Consider the following 22,600-nt stretch of genomic DNA (forward strand, 5'->3'; position numbering starts at 1 on the left):
AGGCTATGTTCGTCGCCAGGATCACGATCGTATCAAAATGGGCCTAATATTTCCACTTACGTCTCTCCACAATTTTATCACTGTCTCTCCGCTTCCCCCGTATTATTGTTCCAATGCAGAGAAGCCTCTCATGAATCCAATCCAGCATGGCCATTTCCATAATATCCCATCCCGTACTCATAACAAAACCGCCGATAATGAGGTGAAAACGAGGTAAAACTCTGCGCGCGGCTAAGTGATCCTTACTGAGCATCACTCATGACATCACGAATAGCCCTTTTCGATCATTCTGCCACTCAGTTAACGGTTTTTCCTAGGCGGTGAGACCCATTGCCGAAGCCTCCGAAAAATTAGCGTAACGGGTTGTAGCAGCCAGTGGCAGACCTGCCTTAGTCAGCCTCATCTAAGCTTCATCGGGTAAGACTGGGTTGCCAACAGGATACCGATACCCTCAGAAATATACTGAGACGGAGAAAAAACAACAACATCTGCACGTCGCACAAGTAGTTTCCTGAGGTAGTAAATATATTACCCGTACTGAGAGAAGCTCAGTTGGTGATTATAAGCTGGTTTAAATACATGGTGCCGGTGGGGCTGATGTGTTGGCAGGCACGCAGGCTTTCCTTTCAAACAGAGAAGCCGAATGCTGTTGAGCATGTAGGCTTCCATTCAAACAGAGAAGGCAAATGTAGGTTCCAGGGTCTCCTAAACCAACAGCACACACGTAAAAATAAAGTCTTCCATTCATGCTACAGTCCACTCTCGCCAAGACGATGTCGGATTAGTCGATAACACCGCTAAGTCGATATTTTTTCAGCACCAATTGATTTTCGCACTCAATGCTCGATATTCGCGATATTGACCTTCTGACCTTTAATTATCGACTTATCCAACTCTATTATGCCTCGAAAATACACGATTACACTCGAACAGCGCCGTGCCCTTCGACATTAGGCACACAAACAGCACCCGAAACCCTCCTAGAAAGCCTGCATCACTGGTTTCTTCACGAATTCAATCATAGGCTCAGTCAATCGACAATATCAGATAGCCTTAGTAACCGCTTTAAACGTCTTGACAACTCGACAACAACTAGACAACGAAATCGAACTGGCCAATGGCCTCAACTTGAACAAATTCTCTACGACTTTTAGCGACGAATTGATAGCCGCGGTGGCTTTGTGTCACGATGCTCTCCAAGCCAATCACCTCCGGGCATTAGAAGCATTTAGGGGGCGAAATTGAGGCAATTCAGCTTAATTCCTTGGTTTAGGAGACATTAGATAGGTGGATTACATAATACTTGGCATTTCAATATAACGATATTTTCACTTTTACGATATTTACACGTGTCACCAATTGTATCGACTTAACGGGGGTTGACTGTACATGCTACAACCATGCCAGTGGGTATAAACGCTAAACTCGCACATCCTAGCTCCCCTCCCCATCACACAATCCCCAACTTCCCTTGAACCCCTCAAACAGCCCCGGATCCACAATCTCCACCTCCCCCCCGTAAACCCCCTTGGCCTCCAGCGTCGGCAGCCTCAAATCAACCCTCACGATCTGAAGGCCCCTCTTACTCCGCACAATCCTCCTCGGCTCCAGCGCCTTAGCTTTCTTAGAGGTGCTCTCGTTCCAGCCCTTCCATGCCTCCCACTCCTCGCGCTGCTTAGCGACGTGCCACTGCGGCGTGCTCTTCGCGGACCTCCACGCGAGCCTGTTCTCGGGGAGCGTGGAGAGGTCAAAGACCTTACTCTCCGCCGCTAGGTTGACGAGTTCGAACAGCACATCCGCGCCCTCGGCCTGGACGAGCTCCTTCCTGTGCGCCTCTGCGCTCTTGGGATTGACGAGCGGCTCGTTCAGCCAGTCCAGGTTCCCGGGCTGCACAGTCGATAGCTTGACCCTCCTCGCGTCCTCGCGCAGGTAGCGCACGGCGGCTTGGAGCGCCTCGATCTCGCCCTTCAGCGCATCCATCTCCTTCGCCGTCGCGACCGCGCGCTCCTTGCCCGCCTTGGTCGCCGGGTCCGCCTCCTCTACAATCTTGTTCTCACCCGCCACCTTGCGCCACCTCTCGCGATCCTGCTCCATGGCCACGAGCTCCTTGGATTGAGCCTCGAGGCTCTTAGCTAGCTCGGCCTCGCGCTTCTTGGCCTCTTCGATCTTGGTCTCGAGTTGGGTGATGCGATCGTTCTTCTTTGTGGCGTCACGCATGCGCGACTCGAGGAGCTCGATCCTAACACTTGATTCCTCGAGTGTCTGATCGCGCAGGGCGACCGTGCGCGCGCGCTCGTGGTTGTCTTCGCGGAGGCGGCGGAGCTCTTCTTCCGCGTCGACGGGGATGGTGCCGCTGGAGCTGAGCTCCTTGCTGCGGACTATCCATGGCGCGGGGGCGCTCTCGAATTCCTGCGTCATCTCGAGGTCGCTGGCGAGGGCTGCGAGGTCGGTGATGTGAGTTGTTGCGGCGCGGATTTTGTTGGCGTATGTGGAGAAGATATCGCTTTCGGTGGATTGGAAAATAGCTGTGGTGGTGCGGTGGATGGAGCTTTGTACCTCGGTGTAGGTGAATGGCTCAGCGCGGCCTTCTTCGGAAAGTAGCGTGAAGAGGTCCATGCCGATATGGCGAGAGAAGAGTGCAAGCTCCTCTGTTGCGGTCTCGCATTGCTCGAAGTTCTGGATGGTGTCTGGTGTGAGGGAGAGGGAGCGTGATTTGAGGTCCTCAAGCGATCGCACGGCTTTGCTGACAATGACCTTGGCGCTTCGCGTGCTATTAATAATCGCATCGGTCTTGCGCGTAAAGTGTTGTGCGAGTTCATCTTCCTCGCCAGTTGCGGTGATGTGGGATTGCACCAGGGCTCTAGCGCTCGACAGGGCAGTAGCTGTGTTGTCGAGATGGCTCTGGATGACAAGTGAGCGCATATGAACGTCGTGAGCGTAGCTTTCAAGTCCATCCGAGATGTGGATTTCAGCCAGATGAGACATCAACGCAATAGTACGCTGTAGGTCGCTGGCGCACTGCCTCTCCTTGAGCTCATCACGTCTTAGGCCATAGATCCAGGCGTTCAGTGCACGCTCAACAGGCTCCAACTCGTACAGAGCTCCCTCGTACTTTGCGAATTGCTCAGTCGAGCAGTGGCTGATCGCATTAACAAAGCGCTCGCACATAGCCGTAACCCAGACAAGCTTATCAAGGACGTCACAGGCAGCGAAGATATCGTCTTCATGGCCGCGGTGATGGTTGCCGATCCTCTCCTTGACGAATCCATGGAGGACGTTCGCCTTGTAACCGACACGCTTGAAGCGAAGTAGAGCCAAGACGGAGTCCTTCTCTGTCTGGTATCCATCTGGAAGGAAGAGTTGAACAATTGCGAGGTGGTCGGATGCTTCTTGCGCATCGAGGCGTCGAAGTTCAAGATCAATGGTCTTCATTTGAGTCTTTGAAGCTGAATCCTGTAGCTTCAAGTTGAGATCCATCATCGCCCTTGAGCGGCTGTTCAGCTGCTCTGATTCAGTCTCAGTAAGGGCGTGAGAAGCCTTCATATCGTCCAAGTCGCTCTGAAGGCTCGTGACAAGCTCTCGGAACCTGGAGAGGATGTATTCCATATCCCCAAGCGCGTCTTGCTGCTCTGCAGCCCTCCTCGCTTGCTCGTTGATAACCGTGTCCTTGAAATCAAGATCTTCCTGAAGCTCCTTTTCGGTCTCCACATGGTTGACCTCCAACTCGTCATTCAGCTCCTTCAGACTCTCTAGATCTTCAATGGTGACCTTCATCTCCTCAATCTGTTCGCTCATGCTCATATTCCGCTCCGTGAGATCTTCAATCATATCTTCTGCCCCGAGCGCGTTGTCGAGCTGTTGCCTCAAGTCCTCAACCGCAGCTTCCGACTGTGCCAATTTCGCCTTGGCCGATTCGTAATGTTCCTTAACGCCCGAAAGGTCTCGTACATCCTCCTCTAGCAGCTTAATTTGGTCTTTCAGCTCAGCCTCCTGCTCCTGAGTGATATCCCTCAGTCTGAGCAGAGCTTCCCTCAATCGCTCGTTATTCCTCTCCATAGCAATCCATCCTTGACTAGCCTTCTCTTCCGCACTCATCTCCCCTCCCAACTCCGCATTTTCCTCCTTCAGAACCTCAACTTCAAGCTCTAGCTCCTCGGCCTTCATCTTCAAAGCCTCCAGCTCATGCTTCAGCACCTCAGCAGTCTCCTCAGCCATTTCCCTATCGAGAGTAGCCATTTCGAGAATGACATCATGATCAGCCTGTGAATTCTCGATATCCTCGAACTTGGCAGCCGCCTCTTTCAATTCCTTCCGTAGGTCTGTAAGTTCTTGCTGCTGCGGCTGGTACTTCGACTGTAATTTCTGAATGATGCCTTCGAATTTATCCCGCTCGGCTTGGATCTTGTCGAGCCCTTTTATCTTATCGCGATCCTCCATGCGCTTCTTCTCCATCAATCGTAGCTTCGTCTTCAGATCCTCAATTTCGCGGTTGGTAGCTGCTGAGTTTCCAGCCGTGCTTCCTGACGTGACTTGTGAAGCATTGCTCCGAACGGTGCTGGTAGGGCTTGCGGCGGCTTGCTTCCCAGCAGCAGAGGTCCGTGTCAGCACGGGGCTTATTGCTTTCGATGACGTGGATGTCGGCGAGAGCGCATGCGATCGAGCATCAGATCCCGACAAATAATCATTATCCTTGCCCTGCCTACCACTGTCACTGTCGCTTCCCTGCCCACTGCTAACCTGGCTGCCTGCAGAGCCCAATCTCTGGGAGATGCTCTGGTGTCCACTAGGAACAGCGAGCGAGGGTGGCCGACCAGCAGCTACTCGTCCAGCGCCAGATGCAAGCCTTGACCCTGGCGCTGCAGATATAGACTGTCTCGAGGTCCTCGGGGTTGGTATAGGCGGCGGTCCCATAGATGTTCGATTCCCCGGCCCTGCTAAGCTCTGTCGTGGTTTAGCGGATCCTGGTGCTGGCTTGGAGCCGATGGATGGCGTTGTAGTTCTCGGTGTTGACGCCCCAGATGTGGCACCTGAAGTGAGCTGTTTTGTCGGTGATTTCGTCGGAGACTATAATACTCTTGTAAGCGGCACGATCAAGGAGAAGGACAAAGGCCAACAAACCCTCAGTATACTGCCCGGCCTTCCTAATCTCGCAGCCGGACTTGGGCTGGACGCATTCATGCTTATCCGTTTCCCAGCCGCCGAGTCACTCACGCTCCCTACCCTCCTTGCAGGCGGTGCTACCACACTCGACGGCCTACTCGTCCTCTTCGGCACCGGAGCAGCCTTCGGCGGCGGAGGTGGGGCCTGCTCCAAAACATGCGCAGCCTGCGGCCTCACGAACATCCCCCTCCCCATATCGCAGTCGAAATAGCGTTCCCCCTGCACACTGCCATCGTTCTTCCCCGTATCGTCTTCGAGCTCGACGCCGACCCATTCGCCGGCTGCGAAGTGCGGGAAGCCGACGTAGCGGATGATGCCGATTCTGCAGTCTGCGAGCTCGACGGTCTGGCCGATGGCGAGGTCGTGCGTTGCCATTTTTTGGTAGGTTGGAGCCCAAGGGCTGGAGATTACTGGGGCCGCATTAAAATTTGCGTTGTTGGCGTTTTGGCTTGTTGGCGTGGGACTCATTGAGGGTCATATATTCAGGGTCGTCGCATCAATAATAGGAGACGCGGTGGTACATGGACCAGAAATATTAGGCATCATGAATGGCAGGCACAGCAACTTCACGTGACAGCAAGTGTGGGTCTATATACCAACTGTATATATAGGGGCTTCGCCCCCCGTAGTTTCTCAATCAAGTCGTCAAACTCCAATTATGTGTTTCAACAGTGTCCGTCAATATTTGCGCCAAATTGAGAAAAGGACTGGGATTCAAGTCTATAGATTTCATAATACGTCGATGTAGCTAATTCATAACTGTTTACAGAACGTCCGCCCTCTGCTAACCTGCCAGTTGCACAAAGACACTTCCAGGGCCATGCCGATGAACCCAGCAATACAGATACCACCCGAGTCGCTGACACTGGTAGCCCCAAGACTAAACTCTCTGTCTTTTTCCGGGACCTCCTCCAGTATATCTGCGAAAGTGTTGACGTATACTGCCCCACCAAGTAGCCCTTCCCAGAACATAATCATGAAGACGAGATAAACACTGGGAATCCAGTTATACATGGCGTGCGAGATGAGAACCATCAGGTTGACGACCTGGAGCACGGACGGGAGATAGAGCGCACGGATGCGGATGAATGGTGTTGAGGACCGGGCGATGAAGACGCCGATTTGGTAGAGGAAATTATAAAACGGGTAGAAGGACCTGAAGTCTGTGAATGGAGTGGACGAGAGTGGGAAGAGGAGGGTGGGTGCTACGCCCTGGTTGATGGAATATTCGGCGATGTATACGAGGAGGAGAGGAAGCATGTATGGGAAGAACAGCGATTTCGCTCGTCGGAGATTCTGGCGAAATGTTGGAGAGGTGACAGGGCTGCTGTCAAGGAGGCCAGTACTTCCGGTGGTATCACGAAGAAGGCTCTCCGTTGGCAAGTCTACATCGTCCACTCCCTCCTCGTTCGGGACAGTTCGGTATTCCTTCATTGGCCTCGCGAACTTGAGTGGTCCTTGGGGCAAAATGAGGAAGAAGCTGATGGCCATGAGGAGGGGTAAGAAGGCAGAGGCAAGCAGGCTGTTCTGCACAGTAAACCCTATCGTAGTTGTGAGAAGAACATAGAGGCCAGCACCGACCAGCCCAGCCCCTCCAGTCCCACTACCCCAGGCGGCCAGACTGAAGGGCCCATAGTAGTGAGTGAGGCCCAAGAAGCTTAGTTCTCCGCCGCCGCTGCTGAGACTCGCTATTATGACCCCGATCATCTTGATGGTGACGGATCCACCGTCTGCAGTGGGTGGTGTCAGGGCGATAAGAAGCATGCCGCTTGATGATAACAGCACAAAACTGAGTATGCGAGCGCTGTATGGTACCCTGTGGATGAAGTATGGAGCAACGAGTTTCGTGAGGAAGGAGGGCATGACATCGGCGAGGAGGACAACGCCCTTGGGGATGTTGGGGCCGACGAGGTCGAGGGCGGCGGAGAGGATGATGACATAGATGACATTGTTTATGAGTCCTGGGGAGGATGTTGGTGACTGGGATATTTTGACTCGGAGATTTGGGGAGGGGGGGCTATACCAAATAGCCAGAAGGCGACCAGCACCGCTGGGTCAGCACCGTTGAAGACTGCCTTGAAGCGGGCACGATAGGCTGCCCAGGATGCGCCCGCCGAGCATGGCATGGGAAATCTCATCTGGGACGACGACGGCGACAACGGGGTCATTGGAAGAGGATGGGGATGGTTGCTTTTCAACCGTTCCAGTGGAGAGGTGACTTCGCACGATGACGAGGGGCTGTCCCCATAGCCGACAATGCCACAGCTGTCAAAACGAGGTTATACAGAGGAGAATATGAGTGTTGAGGTAGGTGAGGTGAAGAGTTGAAGAGTCACGATCCCCAAGGAGTTGTCGTGTGTTGGTCATAGTCACGTGCGTTGGTCATAGTCACGTGTGTTGGTCATACGTACGTACCTGTCTGGAGAGCGGAGAAACAGGGAATAACGTATTTCCGACCGACACGCTAATGCAGGCATCGCCCAGGGATTGGGGAATGCCAAACACAGTTTAGCGTGCCATCCTTGGCTGACTTAGGCCGTTTGATCGGATTTGGCCGATTTGGCGCAGAAACGGCGTTAGCGGCGATGGAAAAAGTGCAAAAGCGCGTGTCAGTACGGACCGACCTGGGTAATCCAACGGAGGTAGTCGGTACTTTGCACCCGTGCTAAAGTACTTTTCGTCCCAGCTAATTCTGTACTACACAGAAAGTATTCTTCCATACTCCCGCCGTACTTCCCCGTAGCTTGTCCACCCTTCCCACCCTCTGTCGTAGCCACTAAAACTAAACACCACCAAACAGAAGCTTCCCTTCCTTCCCTCCCTCTCTTCAGATCGACAACCTCAACCCGGACACACTACACACTTCATGACCAGGTCGTCGTCGTCGTTGTCGTCGTCGTCGTCGCTGTCGTCGCTGTCGTGCTGTCGCTGTCGCTGTCGCTGTCGCCTTCTTCTTCTCACCCATCACTGCGCATCGTCCGTCTTCTGCTCCAGCGATCTTGCTCTTCCCAAACACTACAGTGTAAATATGTCCGACTAGTTTCTGGAGCTTGACTCGATTTATCTTGACCAAGGGCCGCCGCTGGAGGACCCGCCGAAACCTTAACTAACAAGACAGCATCTCACCATTTCACACTATTTTCTTCCTAACAGTCCGGTCATCACCACTCGACAATGGACCCTCGACTTCCTCAGCATCCGTTCTCGCGGAATGCTGCGTCGCCATACACTCCCCGTACCACCTTTCAGCAGCCACCCCCCTCGACCCAGGCACCGCCTTACTCGCCGGGTGCCGATCCTCGAAACGCGCCTCCTTTCCGACCGGAGCATCAGCGAAGGACCTCGGAGAACACATACTTCCAACACGCGCCACCGACCTATCCTCGCGACGCTGCTCCCATCCCGAATACCTCGACGCACTCCCGAACCGCGAGTGCGTCATCCATCGGCCACGGGACACCACTGATTCGGAATATGCCACCACCATCCTCCCCACAACAACAGAATCAACAGGCACCTCATCCCCAGGGACCCCATCCACAAGCATACCCACCGCCACCACCGCCGTCGTCGAGACAGCCAGCACCAGCTATTGGGCCTCCTGCGGCCTTCCCCACGAATCGGGATCTGCCGGCATTGTCGTCTATACATCGACCCAACAGTGTCAATAGCAGCAGCATGTCTATATCATCAATGCTAGGTGGCCCTTCAGCCACCGGTCGTGAACCGGGCCCCCCTCCATCTCAATACCCAGCGCCACAAGCGATGATGCCGTCAGGGGCGCCGTCAGGGCCAAGTACACCATACGCGCCTCCCACACATCCCTCGCCTAGACAATCGGCAGCAGGTTCCGACTATGGCAGATTCCGACGCCCAGAGACGCCCGAACACCATCACCTACCCGAATCACAATCGCACCATGACCATCGGGCCGTTTCTGCCCGCAGCCCCCAGAGGGTCTCGAACATCCCAAGTCCGGAATCGAATCGCTATAATACACCTCAAGGGCCCCCCCAACGAAACATCCCAAACCAGCCTGGTCCGGCCGAAGAAAGACGCGAGCAGTATGCTGTCCGCGTGCCAAATCCGAATGCGCCTCCCCCTCGACCAACCAGCCAGCCAGCACTATACAACCAAAGCGAGGCATCTATTCCAGAATCTGTGCGGTCGGAAAACGGGAGGCCGCAGGCTGGGTATGCGCCTAGAGGTATCGGCTACGGCAATAGGGAGGATATACCCGCCTTCCGCGAACAGGCTCGGATAGAAGAAGCTATAATGATGAGGGACATGGAACGGGAACGAGAGCAGCGGGACATTAGGGAACGTGAACGCGAACGAGAACGCGAAAGAGATGTCCGCGACCGAGAGTATCGTGAGCGAGAACGTGAGCGCGACAGGGAGAAGGACCGAGAGCGAGAGCTCGCGCGTGAACGGGAGCGCTTGGATAGGGAGAGGGATATGATGCGAGATCGCGAAAGAGAGCGCATGAATCATAGCAGAGAATCGGCACCATTTGCAAGGCAAGAGGGCCCTCAATATGGCCGCCAGTATGGACCTGCTCAGCAGGGTGCCTTCGTTGGACGTGCCGAGGCCGAACAGGGTCCCTGGGCAAGAGGAAGGCCAGAGGAACAACCTCATGAACCAGCATCCCAGCAAGCTTCTGGTGGAATGGGATATGAATTTCCAAGAAATACGTCGCAACCTTACGGCGGCACTTCTGGATACGGACCCCAAGACCAACGATATTCATCGAGGGATTACAGGGACACCCAGCCGCAGAATCAACCAAGCCAACAGGCACAGCCGGGGCAACAATACGGCAGCCCAGTGCAAGAGCGCGAGAGAATCGGAGGACCTCCAGGACCCCATCAACAATATTCTGGACAACCACCTGGACCGTTTCGATCGAATGAATCACCCCGGTCAAGATCAAACGAGGAATCCCAGCAAATGCAGCGTGGTGTATACCTTGGCATCCAACAAGAGATTAACAGGAAGGGCCGGAACTCTCCATTCCCCCAAGCTGTTCAAGGTGTGCAGGGGCTGGTAAATGGACCAGCTGGCGAGCCTGGCATCAAGAGCGAGTTTGGGAAAATGTTTTCGGGGATCGGGAGCGGCGTTGGTGGCATGGGAGGCACAAGCAACGCAAGTGGCGGCTCGCAGACTCCGTTTTCACAGCCCAATCAGCTTAGACGAGATGATTTGGATGTGGTTGCTGCGCAAGACTCGCCAACTGAAAACGGCCATAAGATTGTTCGGTCTTCGTCACGAGGAGGAAGGAGGCGCAAGCTTCAAACGGCTGAGGGCAAAGATGGCGATGATAGTAGCAACGGAAGACATACTCCAAGTGGCCGTGGCACGAAGCGACCGAAACAGCAACATTCCGCAGGTGCTCCACATCGACAGTAAGTCAACCAACCCCTCTCCCTCCCCTTTTTAAATAATGCTAATATGGTGTACAGCTCGGAAAACCAACGACCGGAACCTGTCGCCCAACTTTCGTCACCTACGGGCCCAAGTTTGACCCCAACATTCGGCCACCCATCTGGTCACGGAGCAGCATCGCCTCCACCGAAAGTTATTCCTCATCATCATCACATTAACCGCCACCACTATCATCACCACCACGGTAGCCCGCACCCGAAACCCCCCCCCCAAGTCATCATGCCCCAAGTCATCATGCCAAAGCCCAAGACGGTTGTCAAATCCAATGCCGTGCTCGACTCTGTGGCGCATTTGCCGAGGAAGCATCTTGGGCATTTCACTTACTCGACAGCCTTGAAACCCGGAGATCCGCCGTCAGTGGTGCACAACCACCAACGCCGTCGTGCATTCAATAGCAACCCAGAGCCATTGCCCAAGATGGAGGGAAGCGAAAACTGCACCCTCACAGTCAGGGTTCCACGCGTATATCTCGAACCGCCAAGCCGCGAGGAAATAACAGCAAGAAGGAGCGTTTGGGGAACCGACATCTACACCGATGACACTGACGTCGTCGCTGCGTGCATTCATGGCGGGTGGATCCGAGGCGAGTGGTCCGATGACGTGGACATCTCCGTCCTTGATCTTGTCATCGACGATTCTGCCGAGGACAATGGCACGGCGACCAAAGTGACTTCGAAGAACGGGGACATAACGCTTACAGCGCCCCCCGCCCGAGGCCCGATGCTCCCGCCACCACCCAAGGACCTCCACGTCACCATTCTCGTCCTGCCTGCACTCGAGAAGTACTCCAGCACCACACGCTGGGGCATCCGATCACGCGCCTGGGCGAACACACACGACGGACTCTCCTTCCAGATCATGAGCGTCAAGTTCGTCAGTGGGGTGGACACGGCGAAGGAGATTCGAGGGAGCGCGCGCAGGCTGCGCATTGATAGTCAGCTGCGCGAGGACGACCTGGAGCGGGAGTCGGCGTGGGCGGCGCTGCTGCAGGTGGGCAATGGGCACCATGATGAGGTGGCGAGGAATAAGGATGGGATTGCGGAGAGCTTTGTGCGTGGGGATCCTACGCCTGCGCAGGGGATTGTGGGGTTGGGGATGAGGAGTTGGTGGAAGGAGCAGCCGAGGAGGGTTGAGGAGGTTCGTGTGGAGCCGGAGGGGAAGATGGATGTTGATGAGAAGGTTGGGGAGGTTGTTGGGGAGGATGATGATGTTGCGAAGCACACTGTGCAGGACGGCGTGCGAGACGTTGTACAGGACAATGTGAAGGATACAGCCAAGGAAGCAGCGAAGGAGGCTGAAGAAGCCAGTATCCCAGATGGCGTGGACCAGATGCTGCAAGATGTAGATCAACCGGCTGCGGACGTGTAAATATGGGATCTTTTTACATTCCAGGGTAACCGGCGCGATTACCGGTCTAGATAGATATGGCGCTTCGGGAGGATATACATGTAATCAATGCAAGGGACATTTTCAGCAGTGGAGAGGAGGTATTAGGAGGCAGTTTGTAACATTTCGATGGAGATGTGGTGGTGGCAATATAGATACGTATTATATGATATGATGTATTTGTTCCGGCCCAACCAGGAATATGATCGCGAATGGGCCAGCCCAACCACGAATAGTATAATATAATAGTAAATATTAAATCGCTCTATACTACGTTTCCAATAGTGTGTAAGGAAGGCCATCACGTGCCACCACGTGAGGTCCCTTTCATAAGCGGCCCATAGGGCTCGGTAAAATAGGGCACAAGGTGCATAGATAAAAGGGGTTGGAGGCCTCAGAAGAAGGCCTCCAGTCAATAGTCGCTGTATCTACGTAGACCTATTGTGCTTACAGAATACGATACCTTCCTGCCTCCTGACCTGGTTCCCTGGACTCCCTTGAGACCCTTAGGCTTACGCTTTACATATCCAGCCTACTGGGTCAGGATGGCAAGTATGGAAAGAAGGATTACGCTTGCGACTTCTGGAGGAGCAACGCCAGCAACTGACGCCACTGAGCCAGCTCCAAGAACTACGCCCGTAGAAGCTAGCCATTCGACGGCAGGCCAGGACGAGAGCATGGCCTCGAAGCTGGCAGACCTTCGGAAGCGGATGGATGAAGAGAGGGCCTATATCAACACGATGGAGGAAGCCCTAGAGCTTTTCCAAAGAATGCACGGCGACGACTACAATGCCTACCCTGAGGCAGTACGGGACTTCGCGAAGAAGCAAGCCCGGATTCAGGAAGAGAACCGTCGAAAAAGGCGACACCAAGATATCGAGGACGAGTGGGAAGGACCCCAACAAGAGGAGGAGGCAGAGACTGCCTCTACCGTATCAATGGAGGTCACACCAGCCCAGAGGCCTACCACTTATGCCAATCCACGCCGCCGCAGCGGCGTGGATTTACGCGATTGCGGTTGGCTGTATTTTTGCGAAAAGCGGGTCTCCCCCTGCAGCGTGATCCCCTGCGGCATGGATTTCCATGCAGCAGGGCTATCTATGCCTTTAATCAATTACACCACACTATATATCGACTTTACACAATAGTTATATGGGTATATATGTGCTCTTAAGGCATGCGAAACTCATTAAATTACTCCTAAGTCGATCGCTCTTCAGGTACAGAAGTTATTTAATGTTGAAGTTCTAGAGGTTGGATTTTAGTAGGATAAGGGTACATAGGGCTGAAAATGTGAAAATGCAACACCGCCAACACCGCTCACACCGCCCACACCAACACCACCCACACCAACACCACCCACACCAACACCGCCCCATGCGGCCCACACCATGGCTGGAGCGCATGAGGTACCAACGCTATAATCGACCTACCCAGCAAAACTTGAAAAAAAGTCGAAAATTCAAAACTGGCTGCGATGGTGGCCACCTGCCTAGTAAAAAGGTCTCAAAGGTCGAAAATTCAAAGGTGCACTGTAACATCTGATCCACTTCTTAGATCAATTAGTTTATATGATGAAAAATGTAGAGCTCAATCGAGCGAATTCAATAAAAATTAAATGAAGTCTGTAGCTCATTAGGTACTACCTCAAGAACTGGCCGTATCTCTGGCGCAAATTGGGAATCCCCACGCAAATGATCCCTGTCACGCAGGCGCGCATGGGCCATTCCTTCGCAAATATTCCTTCGCAAATTGGGGAAACCCCCCCCCCCCTTTCCGGTCCCCATGCGCGCGCGCGCACCTCTGTATTTCTTTAGTAGAGTAATTCTGTTACCCAGCCAAAGTCCCAGCATCGGACGTACGTGATGGCAGCTACTGCCAGGTTCCCTTACCTCCGGGCGCACGGCGTGCTGCTCTGCGCCAAGTGCCAGACCGGCCTCCCGCCCACGCGCGCTAGCCAGGAGAGGCACCTCAGGCAGCCACCACACCTACTGAAGGGTTCTCAGTTGCGAGCGCAGCTCGACCTCTTCGCGACATATGAGCTCCGGCTGCCGGGCGAGGTCGAGCTGCCGCATCAGCCCTGCGCACCCATTCCAGGACTGCGGTGCCACGCGGCATTCGTGTGCGCCATCTGCGATGTCGACGGCCAGAGCCTGAGCCTTACGCGGTCGGAGCCAGCTATCAGGGCGCACGTGTCCAAGGAGCACGGGCAGAAGCCGGCCAGGCAGGCCGAGGGCAGGTCGTGGCGAAGGTGCACTGTCCAGACCTTCTTCGCTGAGACCCAGCACGTCCGGTACTTCGCGGTTACAGACGACGGCAGGGCGGAAGGGGACGCAGCTACTGCTGCCATTGCCCTCGAGCCGCAGGAGCAGGACTTCTTCGAGCTGGCCGAGGAGGACGCGAACATGGTCGCAGAGGACATCAAGACGGAGGCCAACAGGGTGCACGGCTTCGACAGCCACCGCTCGGCCGTGGTCCCATGGCTGGGGCGGACGGGCATCGCAAACCACGTGCGGGGCCTGCAGAAGGACGAGATGCATGCCTCCTACACGCTGCCAAAGAGCGCAGATGAGGGAGAGCCCGAGCTGTTGCTGATGCTCGAGGTCATGGACGAGATCCTCGCCGAGGCACACGGCTGGTGCTTCGACGGGCCGGACTGCATGCTGACATGGCCGAGGCAGCTCGCACTGAGCCGCTTACGCGAAGCGCCTGCATCATCATCATCGGCGTCAGCCAGCTACAGGGCAGGCAGGGCACGTGGCTTCGACCCCAAGAAGGAGCCTCCACACTGCGCACGAACTTTGGGTACTGGAAGTAGTTCATGACGTACTGCTACCGCGTGGCATACTGCGGCAGCCACTTCACGCCACCTACGCCTGCTGCAACGGGAGACGGGAGTGCGGACCAGGGCAGGTGCCCCGAGGACTGGATCCGGCTGACGGACGAGCAGACAGCGGCTTGGGAGGCAGCCCTGCAGTGCACCGCTGATGGAGACCGCCCAGCCCTGAACGACGCCCTCCGGTCCCTCTGCATGGCCCTCGTCTGCCACGAGTTCGGCGGCGACCGCTTCAGCTCGCCTCTCCTCAGCTTCTGCGCGATGCTCAGCGTCAAGCCGCGCACCAACTCGTGGAAGGAGCCGGGCAACTTCAACAGCTGCCTGTCCGGCCTGATCTGGGCCGTGCAGCTGCTCGTCTTCAGCACGGCCGCATACCTCGAGAGGTCGGGCGCCGGCAGCACGCTCGAGCACATCAACAACATCTGCGAGCAGTACCTGCGGCCAGACACGGAGACGCCCATGGGCGAGATACTGGGCTGGCGCCTGCTGCTGTTCGCAGTGTCGAAGGAGGGCGTGGGCTCGCACCAGGCACATTGGGACGAGGACGAGCAGATCCTCACCTACAGGGACGTCGACCTGAACATGGACGAGGTGCAGCAGCTGCTGCTGTCAGAGTTCAGGCAGGCGCAGCAGCTGCTGCACGATGAGCTCATGTTTGGCGCAACAGGCCTGCCACGGATGCACGCTTGGGCGCTTAAGGACAACCTCGATGCCGACAACTTCGGCTGGTACTTTGGCGAGCACCGGGAGAACGTGGCACTGCTGAAGCCGTTCGCGGGCTCACTGCGCAACGTTATACAGGAGTCGCAGTCACTCCGAGCATCACTCCTCGACACCACTGATGAGGATGGAGGGGCTGATGCGAGAGTCGTGTGGCGACAGAAGGCCATCGACCAGTACGAGGCCGTCGCTGACGAGTTCCTCAAGCGGCTCCTCGTCCTCATCCACATGGCCTCGGGCCAGCCGCTGCGCGAGAGCGAGCTGTTCTCCCTCACCTGGCGCAACACGCAGCGGAGGCGCAGCGTCTACCTCAAGCACGCGCTCGTTATGCTGCACACGACCTACCACAAGGGCCAGCAGCAGACGGGCAAGTTCAAGGACAACATCCGCTTCCTGCCGGCCACCATCGGAGACCTCCTGCTGGACTACCTGGTCTATGTCATGCCGCTCCGCCAGGCCTTTCTGCGCCAGTCCTCCCCACGCGCAATCATGTCCGCGTACCTGTGGTGGAAGGACGGGGCTGTGTGGGCCGACAACCGGCTGACGCGGTGCATGGAGCAGTGTCATACTGACATTCGTTGCACTCAGTTTGCTATCAAACTCAAGAGCAAACTTAGAAATCTCCTCCTCAAACCTACAAGTCACCATACATATCTTGGCTTATCACACCAACAACAGAAGCAATACTACTGAACGATTGCTGCAAACTCTTCTACTACATCTGTTTATGCTACATACATCACGGCATATCATTTGGACACTCATTGAACAAGTTATTAAGAAAATCTCCTCCTTAAGGGGGTGGGCCAATACTACCACATGGCATATCTCTACCAACTAGAGGCCTAGGAACATGAACGATAGCTCTAGAAGCTTCTACAATCCTCTATGATTCATTACACGTCATCGCTCCTTAGTTACCCACAAGATTGGTTAAGTTATGACATAATTTGTCTATAGGTACTCTGACCTTGGACCTCCTTTTCACTTCCTATAGGCTAGGAACCCAAGAGATGGTTCTATGGGATTCTCTTACGTTCACTACATGATTAGCAAGCTAGTTGTGGGTCGCACTTGATTTCTAATACATTTACCAAGCCTGGTTAGTCATGGAAAGTCATGGAAAATGAGAGAACTACACTCCTTTGGCATAAATAGGATTGCCCTTTCCTTAAGAAAGGGCAAGCAGGCAATACAGTAAATCGACTATCACATACTTCTACGTCTTTTCCAAGCTTCCAAGCATTGATCTTGTTATTCTCTATTTTTGAAAAGTCAGTGAGGTGCTAACCTCTGACTTACCCCTGAGTTCTCAGACTCAACATTTGTTGCAACTTGTCTAAACCACTTCACCACATCATACACCTGATTGCTGCGTTGTGGAATAGTCTAAGCTACAACCCTTTGGCTCTGTTTCCTAAGACAGTGTGTTGTCTTAGTAAATTCATCCCTTCCTTGGGTGGCTAGATTCTCATATCTGGTGCACCCACCATTACACCTTGCCTGCTTCAAGCTTCAACTATTCCTATAGCAGCACTTCGATACTACAATGGAGGACGACCAAGCTCCTACAACTACTGCTGAACAGCAGATGCAACAACTGTTTGCCTTTATACAAACTATAGCAAACAAACTTGAGAATTTGGAAAACACCTTTCAAGCCAACACTTCAGCAACACAATCTTCAACTCAGACACATCATACAGAGCTTCCCACAGCTCCTCTGGCTATTTCGAGTACCCCAGGTGCACTTCCTAAAGTGCAAACACCAGATTTATACCATGGAGACAGGAGGAAGTTGAAGGGATTTCTTATGCAACTGGACATCTACTTCACCCTCAGGCCTCATCAGTTCACCTCAGACATTCAGAAGATCTATTTCGCTGCCAGCTACCTCCGTGGATCTGCATTCAACTTCTTTGAGCCATATCTTAGAAGACTTAGTGGCAACAACCAAAATACCACTACACCTTTGATTACCTCTTATGACCAGTTTCAAGAGGAACTTACCAGGACCTTTGGAGACATCAACGAAACTGCTACAGCAGAAAGAGAGCTACAGAAGCTATGTCAAAAGACCTCTGCTGCTCAGTATACAACAGAATTTAGGAGAATCACTTCTCACTTGACTTGGAATGAAGAAGCCTTAGTCTTCACTTACTACCAAGGGCTCAAGAGCTCTATTAAGGATGAACTCAGCAAAGAAGAACGCCCTACAACACTTCAAACGCTTATAGAGAAAGCTGTCAGACTTGATGATAGGCTTTTTGAAAGAAGAAAGGAGAAGAACCAAGACTGGCATCCAACAAGAAATTTCAACAATTACACCTCTACACCAACTGCTAAGGACTCAGCACCTGAACCTATGGACTTAGACGCCTCTATAAAGAGATCTACAGCAAATCCAGCACCTCAGCCTACAGGATACCCTCAAAAACTGAAAAGGGGTAAACTTACCCCTCAAGAAAGAAAACACAGAATGGACAACAACCTTTGTTTATACTGTGGCAAAGGGGGACACAGAATTCAGGAGTGCTATTCAGCACGAGGGAGTGCTGATTCAAAACATATAGCAGCCTCAGACACAGTCACAACTGCTATTCCTGAAAAACTTGAAAAATCCCTAGCAGGCACAACTTCAACTGAGACTATAACTTCTCCCCTAGACAACAAAGATGTGTCGATGGTGCTTTCTCAGAGTCTCACACACCTGTTAATCCCTATTCAACTCCATTTCAAACAACAGGTGTTGTCTACAAGGGCTATGATAGACTCAGGGGCAACAGGCAACTTTATATCTCAAGACCTCATCTTGACACACCAGTTACCTACAATTCCCAAACGCACTCCAGAGTTGCTCCGAGTCATTGATGGAACTCCTATCAGTTCAGGTTCCATTACCTGCAACACCCCAGTACTCAAACTTGAGATTCCCCTAGGAAAATCAACATTTTCAGACACCATCTCTTTAGATGTTATACCAATGAAGTACCCAGTTATCCTAGGTCTTCCATGGCTTCAAAGGCATGATCCAACTATCAATTGGAAGCATTTATCGCTTGGGTTTAGCTCAAATCCTGAGCTCAATACTGAAAAAACCCTTCAAGCCTCAGTTACCCCTATTCAGGTCCAAGACTCAAACTTGTCCCAGATCAAGGATTTTGACCAAACTATGGACGATATATCATCTCTGATATGGGTTAAACCTTTCCAACCTGTCCTGGAGATAGCAGCTACTTCAGATTTGGAGAAATCATCTCAGGAGGTCATTTTGCCTTTAGCATACCAAGACTACCAACATCTTTTTGACAAGGCAAAGGCATCAATTCTGCCAAAGCACCAGCCTTATGACCATGAGATACCACTCGCAGAAGGCTCAATGCCTCCCTACGGCCCTATCTACTCTCTATCTGAATTAGAGCTGAAAACTCTCAGAGGATACCTAGATGAGAACCTTAGTTCTGGCTTTATCAGACCTTCTTCCTCACCAGCAGGAGCTCCCATTCTCTTTGTCAAGAAGAAAGATGGCTCCTTGCGTCTCTGTGTTGATTATAGGGGCCTTAATGCAGTCACTGTTAAAAACAGATATGCTTTACCCCTTATCCCTGAGCTCATAGATAGGCTCTCTTCAGCAAGGATCTTTACCAAGTTAGATCTCAGGGGAGCTTATAACCTGATACGCATCAAGGAAGGTGATGAGTGGAAGACAGCATTCAGAACACGCTATGGTCATTTTGAATACCAGGTAATGCCTTTTGGGCTTGCCAATGCACCTGCTTCTTTCCAAGCTCTCATGAATGATATTCTAAGACCTTACTTGGATATCTTTGTTGTTGTCTACTTAGACGACATTCTTATATACTCTTTAGACACTCAAGAGCATGTTCTACATGTTAGACAAGTCTTAGAGAAGCTATCTCAAGCACAACTCTTTTGCAAACTTGAGAAATGTCTTTTCCATATGTCTCAAGTTGATTTCTTAGGACATAGAATTTCAACAGAAGGCATTCAGATGGACCCTGAAAAGACAAAAGCAGTACAAACGTGGCCTATTCCTTCCAGCATTAAAGAGGTTCAGTCTTTCCTTGGGTTTGCCAACTATTACAGGAGGTTTATACCAAGATATACATCCTTGGCTTTACCCCTTACTCAATTACTTCACAAGGACACTTTGTATCACTGGGATAAGACACAGCAAGATGCTTTCGATGCTCTTAAAGAAGAATTTAAAGAAGGGAAAATGTTACTACACTTTAACCCCTTGAAACCTGCCACTCTTGAGACAGATGCCTCAGATTTTGCCATTTCTGGAATCTTATACCAAGCTCCAAAAGACAAACAAGAAGAGCTACAGCCTGTGGCATTTTACTCAAGAAAGCTATCAGCAGCTGAACAAAACTATCCCATTACAGACAAGGAACTGCTTGCCATAGTATGTTCTCTAAAGCATTGGAGATGCTACCTTGAAGGGGCAAACTATCCTATCACTATTTACAGTGACCATTCAAATCTCTTGACCTTTACAACCACTAAACAGCTCAATCGACGACAAGCAAGGTGGTCTGAACAACTAGGAGGTTTTGACTTTGTTATAAAACATGTCTCAGGGGCCAAGAATCAAAGAGCAGATCTCCTCTCAAGAAGACATGACTACCAAGATTCTGCTAAAACTAGCAATACAAAGGCTCTGCTAGACTCAGCAAAGCTTATAGCAGCATCTTTAAGCAACCCTAGTACTACAGAGGACTTAGGGGTAAACTTATCCCCTCAAGACCAAGTTGCCCCCATTACCTCTTCTCAGGAACCAGAGACCTTTAAAGACTATACACCCTCAGCAACACTTCTTAAAGCATTCAAAGATGCTTACAACCATGATCCCTTTGCGAAAAGAACTTTGGAATACCTCCAGAAGAAAGGTTCCTCTCTTGAGAAAGTTGGACTACAGAATTTCTCAAAAAATCAGCATGGACTTCTCTTATTCAAGAACTATATCTATGTCCCAAGGGATAAACGATTACAGCTACACCTCCTACAGCAGTTACATGATGCTCCAGCTGCAGGACACTTTGGCTTTGCAAAAACTTATGAACTTCTAACAAGAAAGTTCTACTGGCCTAGTCTAAGGACTACTCTTCAAGACTATATATCTTCTTGCACTACTTGCAACTTGAACAAACCTACACGGCAAAAGCCCTATGGCCTCTTGCAGCCTCTACCTATACCAGAACGCCCATGGGACTCCATATCCATTGACTTTATAGTCAAGTTGCCTCCTTCTATCCCAAAAGGGGGTGCTACCCCTTATGACTCTATCCTTGTGGTGGTAGAAAGGCTCACAAAAATGGCACACTTTGAGCCTTGCAATGAGACTATCACAGCTTCTGAACTTGCGTGGCTATTCCTCAAGGTGGTCTTTAAATATCATGGAATTCCTGGACACTGGATCTCAGATAGGGGAGCAGTTTTCACTTCAAACTTTTTTAAGGAGTTCTCTAAACTCTTAAACATGGAACAACGCTTTTCTACAGCTTATCACCCTCAAACAGATGGCCAGACAGAGAGAGTCAACTCTGTACTTGAACAATATCTAAGAATTTATACAAACTATGCTCAAGACAACTGGGCAGATCTTCTCCATCTTGCAGAATTTGCTTACAACAACACAGTCTCTAACACCACAAAAGAGACACCTTTCTATGCAAACTATGGTTATCACCCTAGGTTTGAAGTGGCAGAACTGAATTGTCCTGAAAATTTCAAAAACCCTTCTGCTACTGAAAGAATCATCTACCTTAAGGGCCTCCAGGACTATCTCAAGGTTCAAATACAGCGTGCACAAGACGAGCAGGCTCAGGCCTTTAACAGGGGGGTGGTTGCACCACAATTCAAAGTTGATGATCAAGTCTTTTTGTCTAGAAGACATATCACAACTACTAGACCTTCAGACAAACTTGATACTAAAAGACTTGGACCTTTTAAGATCACAAGGACTATTGGCAAGAATGCTTTCGAGCTTGCATTACCACCTACTTGGACTATCCATAATGTCTTCCATGCATCTCTCTTGTCTAAGGCACAAGAAAGTTCCTTAAGACCACTTCAGTCTCCTCCACCTCCTGTTCTGATCTTGGATCAACCAGAATATGAAGTAGAGTCTATCCTTGACAAAAAGACACTTAGAGGTCAGGACTACTTCCTCGTTAAGTGGAAAGGCTATCCTACAAGTGACAACACTTGGGAGCCTAAGAGAAATCTAAAAAATGCATCTAAGCTCATTCTAGAATTTCTTTCTAAGAAAGCCAACTGGCTAAAGGGCAAGCAGACAGCCAACAAACGTCCTTAAAAGGGGGATCATGTCATACTGACATTCGTTGCACTCAGTTTGCTATCAAACTCAAGAGCAAACTTAGAAATCTCCTCCTCAAACCTACAAGTCACCATACATATCTTGGCTTATCACACCAACAACAGAAGCAATACTACTGAACGATTGCTGCAAACTCTTCTACTACATCTGTTTATGCTACATACATCACGGCATATCATTTGGACACTCATTGAACAAGTTATTAAGAAAATCTCCTCCTTAAGGGGGTGGGCCAATACTACCACATGGCATATCTCTACCAACTAGAGGCCTAGGAACATGAACGATAGCTCTAGAAGCTTCTACAATCCTCTATGATTCATTACACGTCATCGCTCCTTAGTTACCCACAAGATTGGTTAAGTTATGACATAATTTGTCTATAGGTACTCTGACCTTGGACCTCCTTTTCACTTCCTATAGGCTAGGAACCCAAGAGATGGTTCTATGGGATTCTCTTACGTTCACTACATGATTAGCAAGCTAGTTGTGGGTCGCACTTGATTTCTAATACATTTACCAAGCCTGGTTAGTCATGGAAAGTCATGGAAAATGAGAGAACTACACTCCTTTGGCATAAATAGGATTGCCCTTTCCTTAAGAAAGGGCAAGCAGGCAATACAGTAAATCGACTATCACATACTTCTACGTCTTTTCCAAGCTTCCAAGCATTGATCTTGTTATTC

At 51.6% G+C, this 22,600-nt stretch overlaps 4 protein-coding genes across 4 annotated transcripts; 2 read left to right on the top strand and 2 right to left on the bottom strand.

Annotated features, from left to right (window-relative positions):
- Positions 1-355: 355 nt before the first annotated feature.
- On the bottom strand, positions 356-5,664 carry VC83_08925 (uncharacterized protein). The gene is made up of 2 exons (XM_024472466.1): positions 5,119-5,664; positions 356-5,064 (listed from the first exon to the last, which is right to left on the bottom strand). Exons 1-2 carry the CDS (start codon positions 5,626-5,628, stop codon positions 1,435-1,437), a joined length of 4,140 nt encoding a protein of 1,379 aa, XP_024320080.1. The 5' UTR covers positions 5,629-5,664; the 3' UTR covers positions 356-1,434.
- Positions 5,665-5,810: 146 nt separating this feature from the next.
- Positions 5,811-7,475, bottom strand: BTN1 (battenin CLN3 protein). The gene is made up of 2 exons (XM_024472467.1): positions 7,184-7,475; positions 5,811-7,121 (listed from the first exon to the last, which is right to left on the bottom strand). Exons 1-2 carry the CDS (start codon positions 7,326-7,328, stop codon positions 5,914-5,916), a joined length of 1,353 nt encoding a protein of 450 aa, XP_024320078.1. The 5' UTR covers positions 7,329-7,475; the 3' UTR covers positions 5,811-5,913.
- A 410-nt stretch (positions 7,476-7,885) lies between these two features.
- On the top strand, positions 7,886-12,151 carry VC83_08927 (uncharacterized protein). The gene is made up of 2 exons (XM_024472468.1): positions 7,886-10,565; positions 10,623-12,151. The coding sequence occupies exons 1-2, from the start codon at positions 8,335-8,337 to the stop codon at positions 11,971-11,973; spliced, it is 3,582 nt and encodes a 1,193-aa protein (XP_024320119.1). The 5' UTR covers positions 7,886-8,334; the 3' UTR covers positions 11,974-12,151.
- Positions 12,152-12,250: 99 nt separating this feature from the next.
- Positions 12,251-13,651, top strand: VC83_08928 (uncharacterized protein). Its single transcript, XM_024472469.1, has one exon. It carries the CDS (start codon positions 12,537-12,539, stop codon positions 13,137-13,139), a length of 603 nt encoding a protein of 200 aa, XP_024320084.1. The 5' UTR covers positions 12,251-12,536; the 3' UTR covers positions 13,140-13,651.
- The last annotated feature ends 8,949 nt before the right edge of the window (positions 13,652-22,600 follow it).

This window comes from Pseudogymnoascus destructans (assembly GCF_001641265.1).
Source record: "Pseudogymnoascus destructans isolate 20631-21 unplaced genomic scaffold scaffold_30, whole genome shotgun sequence".
In the NCBI taxonomy this organism is placed as follows: domain Eukaryota; kingdom Fungi; phylum Ascomycota; class Leotiomycetes; order Thelebolales; family Thelebolaceae; genus Pseudogymnoascus; species Pseudogymnoascus destructans.

Excerpts from the sequence above, each read along its gene's own strand:
- VC83_08925 (XM_024472466.1), bottom strand. The coding sequence starts at position 5,628 with ATGAGTCCCACGCCAACAAGCCAAAACGCCAACAACGCAAATTTTAAT. Across the intron at positions 5,065-5,118 it reads GGCCGGGCAGTATACTGAGG|TCTCCGACGAAATCACCGAC; the intron begins GTTTGTTGGCCT and ends AGAGTATTATAG.
- BTN1 (XM_024472467.1), bottom strand. The coding sequence starts at position 7,328 with ATGACCCCGTTGTCGCCGTCGTCGTCCCAGATGAGATTTCCCATGCCA. Across the intron at positions 7,122-7,183 it reads GGTCGCCTTCTGGCTATTTG|GACTCATAAACAATGTCATC; the intron begins GTATAGCCCCCC and ends CATCCTCCCCAG.
- VC83_08927 (XM_024472468.1), top strand. The coding sequence starts at position 8,335 with ATGGACCCTCGACTTCCTCAGCATCCGTTCTCGCGGAATGCTGCGTCG. Across the intron at positions 10,566-10,622 it reads GCAGGTGCTCCACATCGACA|CTCGGAAAACCAACGACCGG; the intron begins GTAAGTCAACCA and ends TATGGTGTACAG.
- VC83_08928 (XM_024472469.1), top strand. The coding sequence starts at position 12,537 with ATGGCAAGTATGGAAAGAAGGATTACGCTTGCGACTTCTGGAGGAGCA.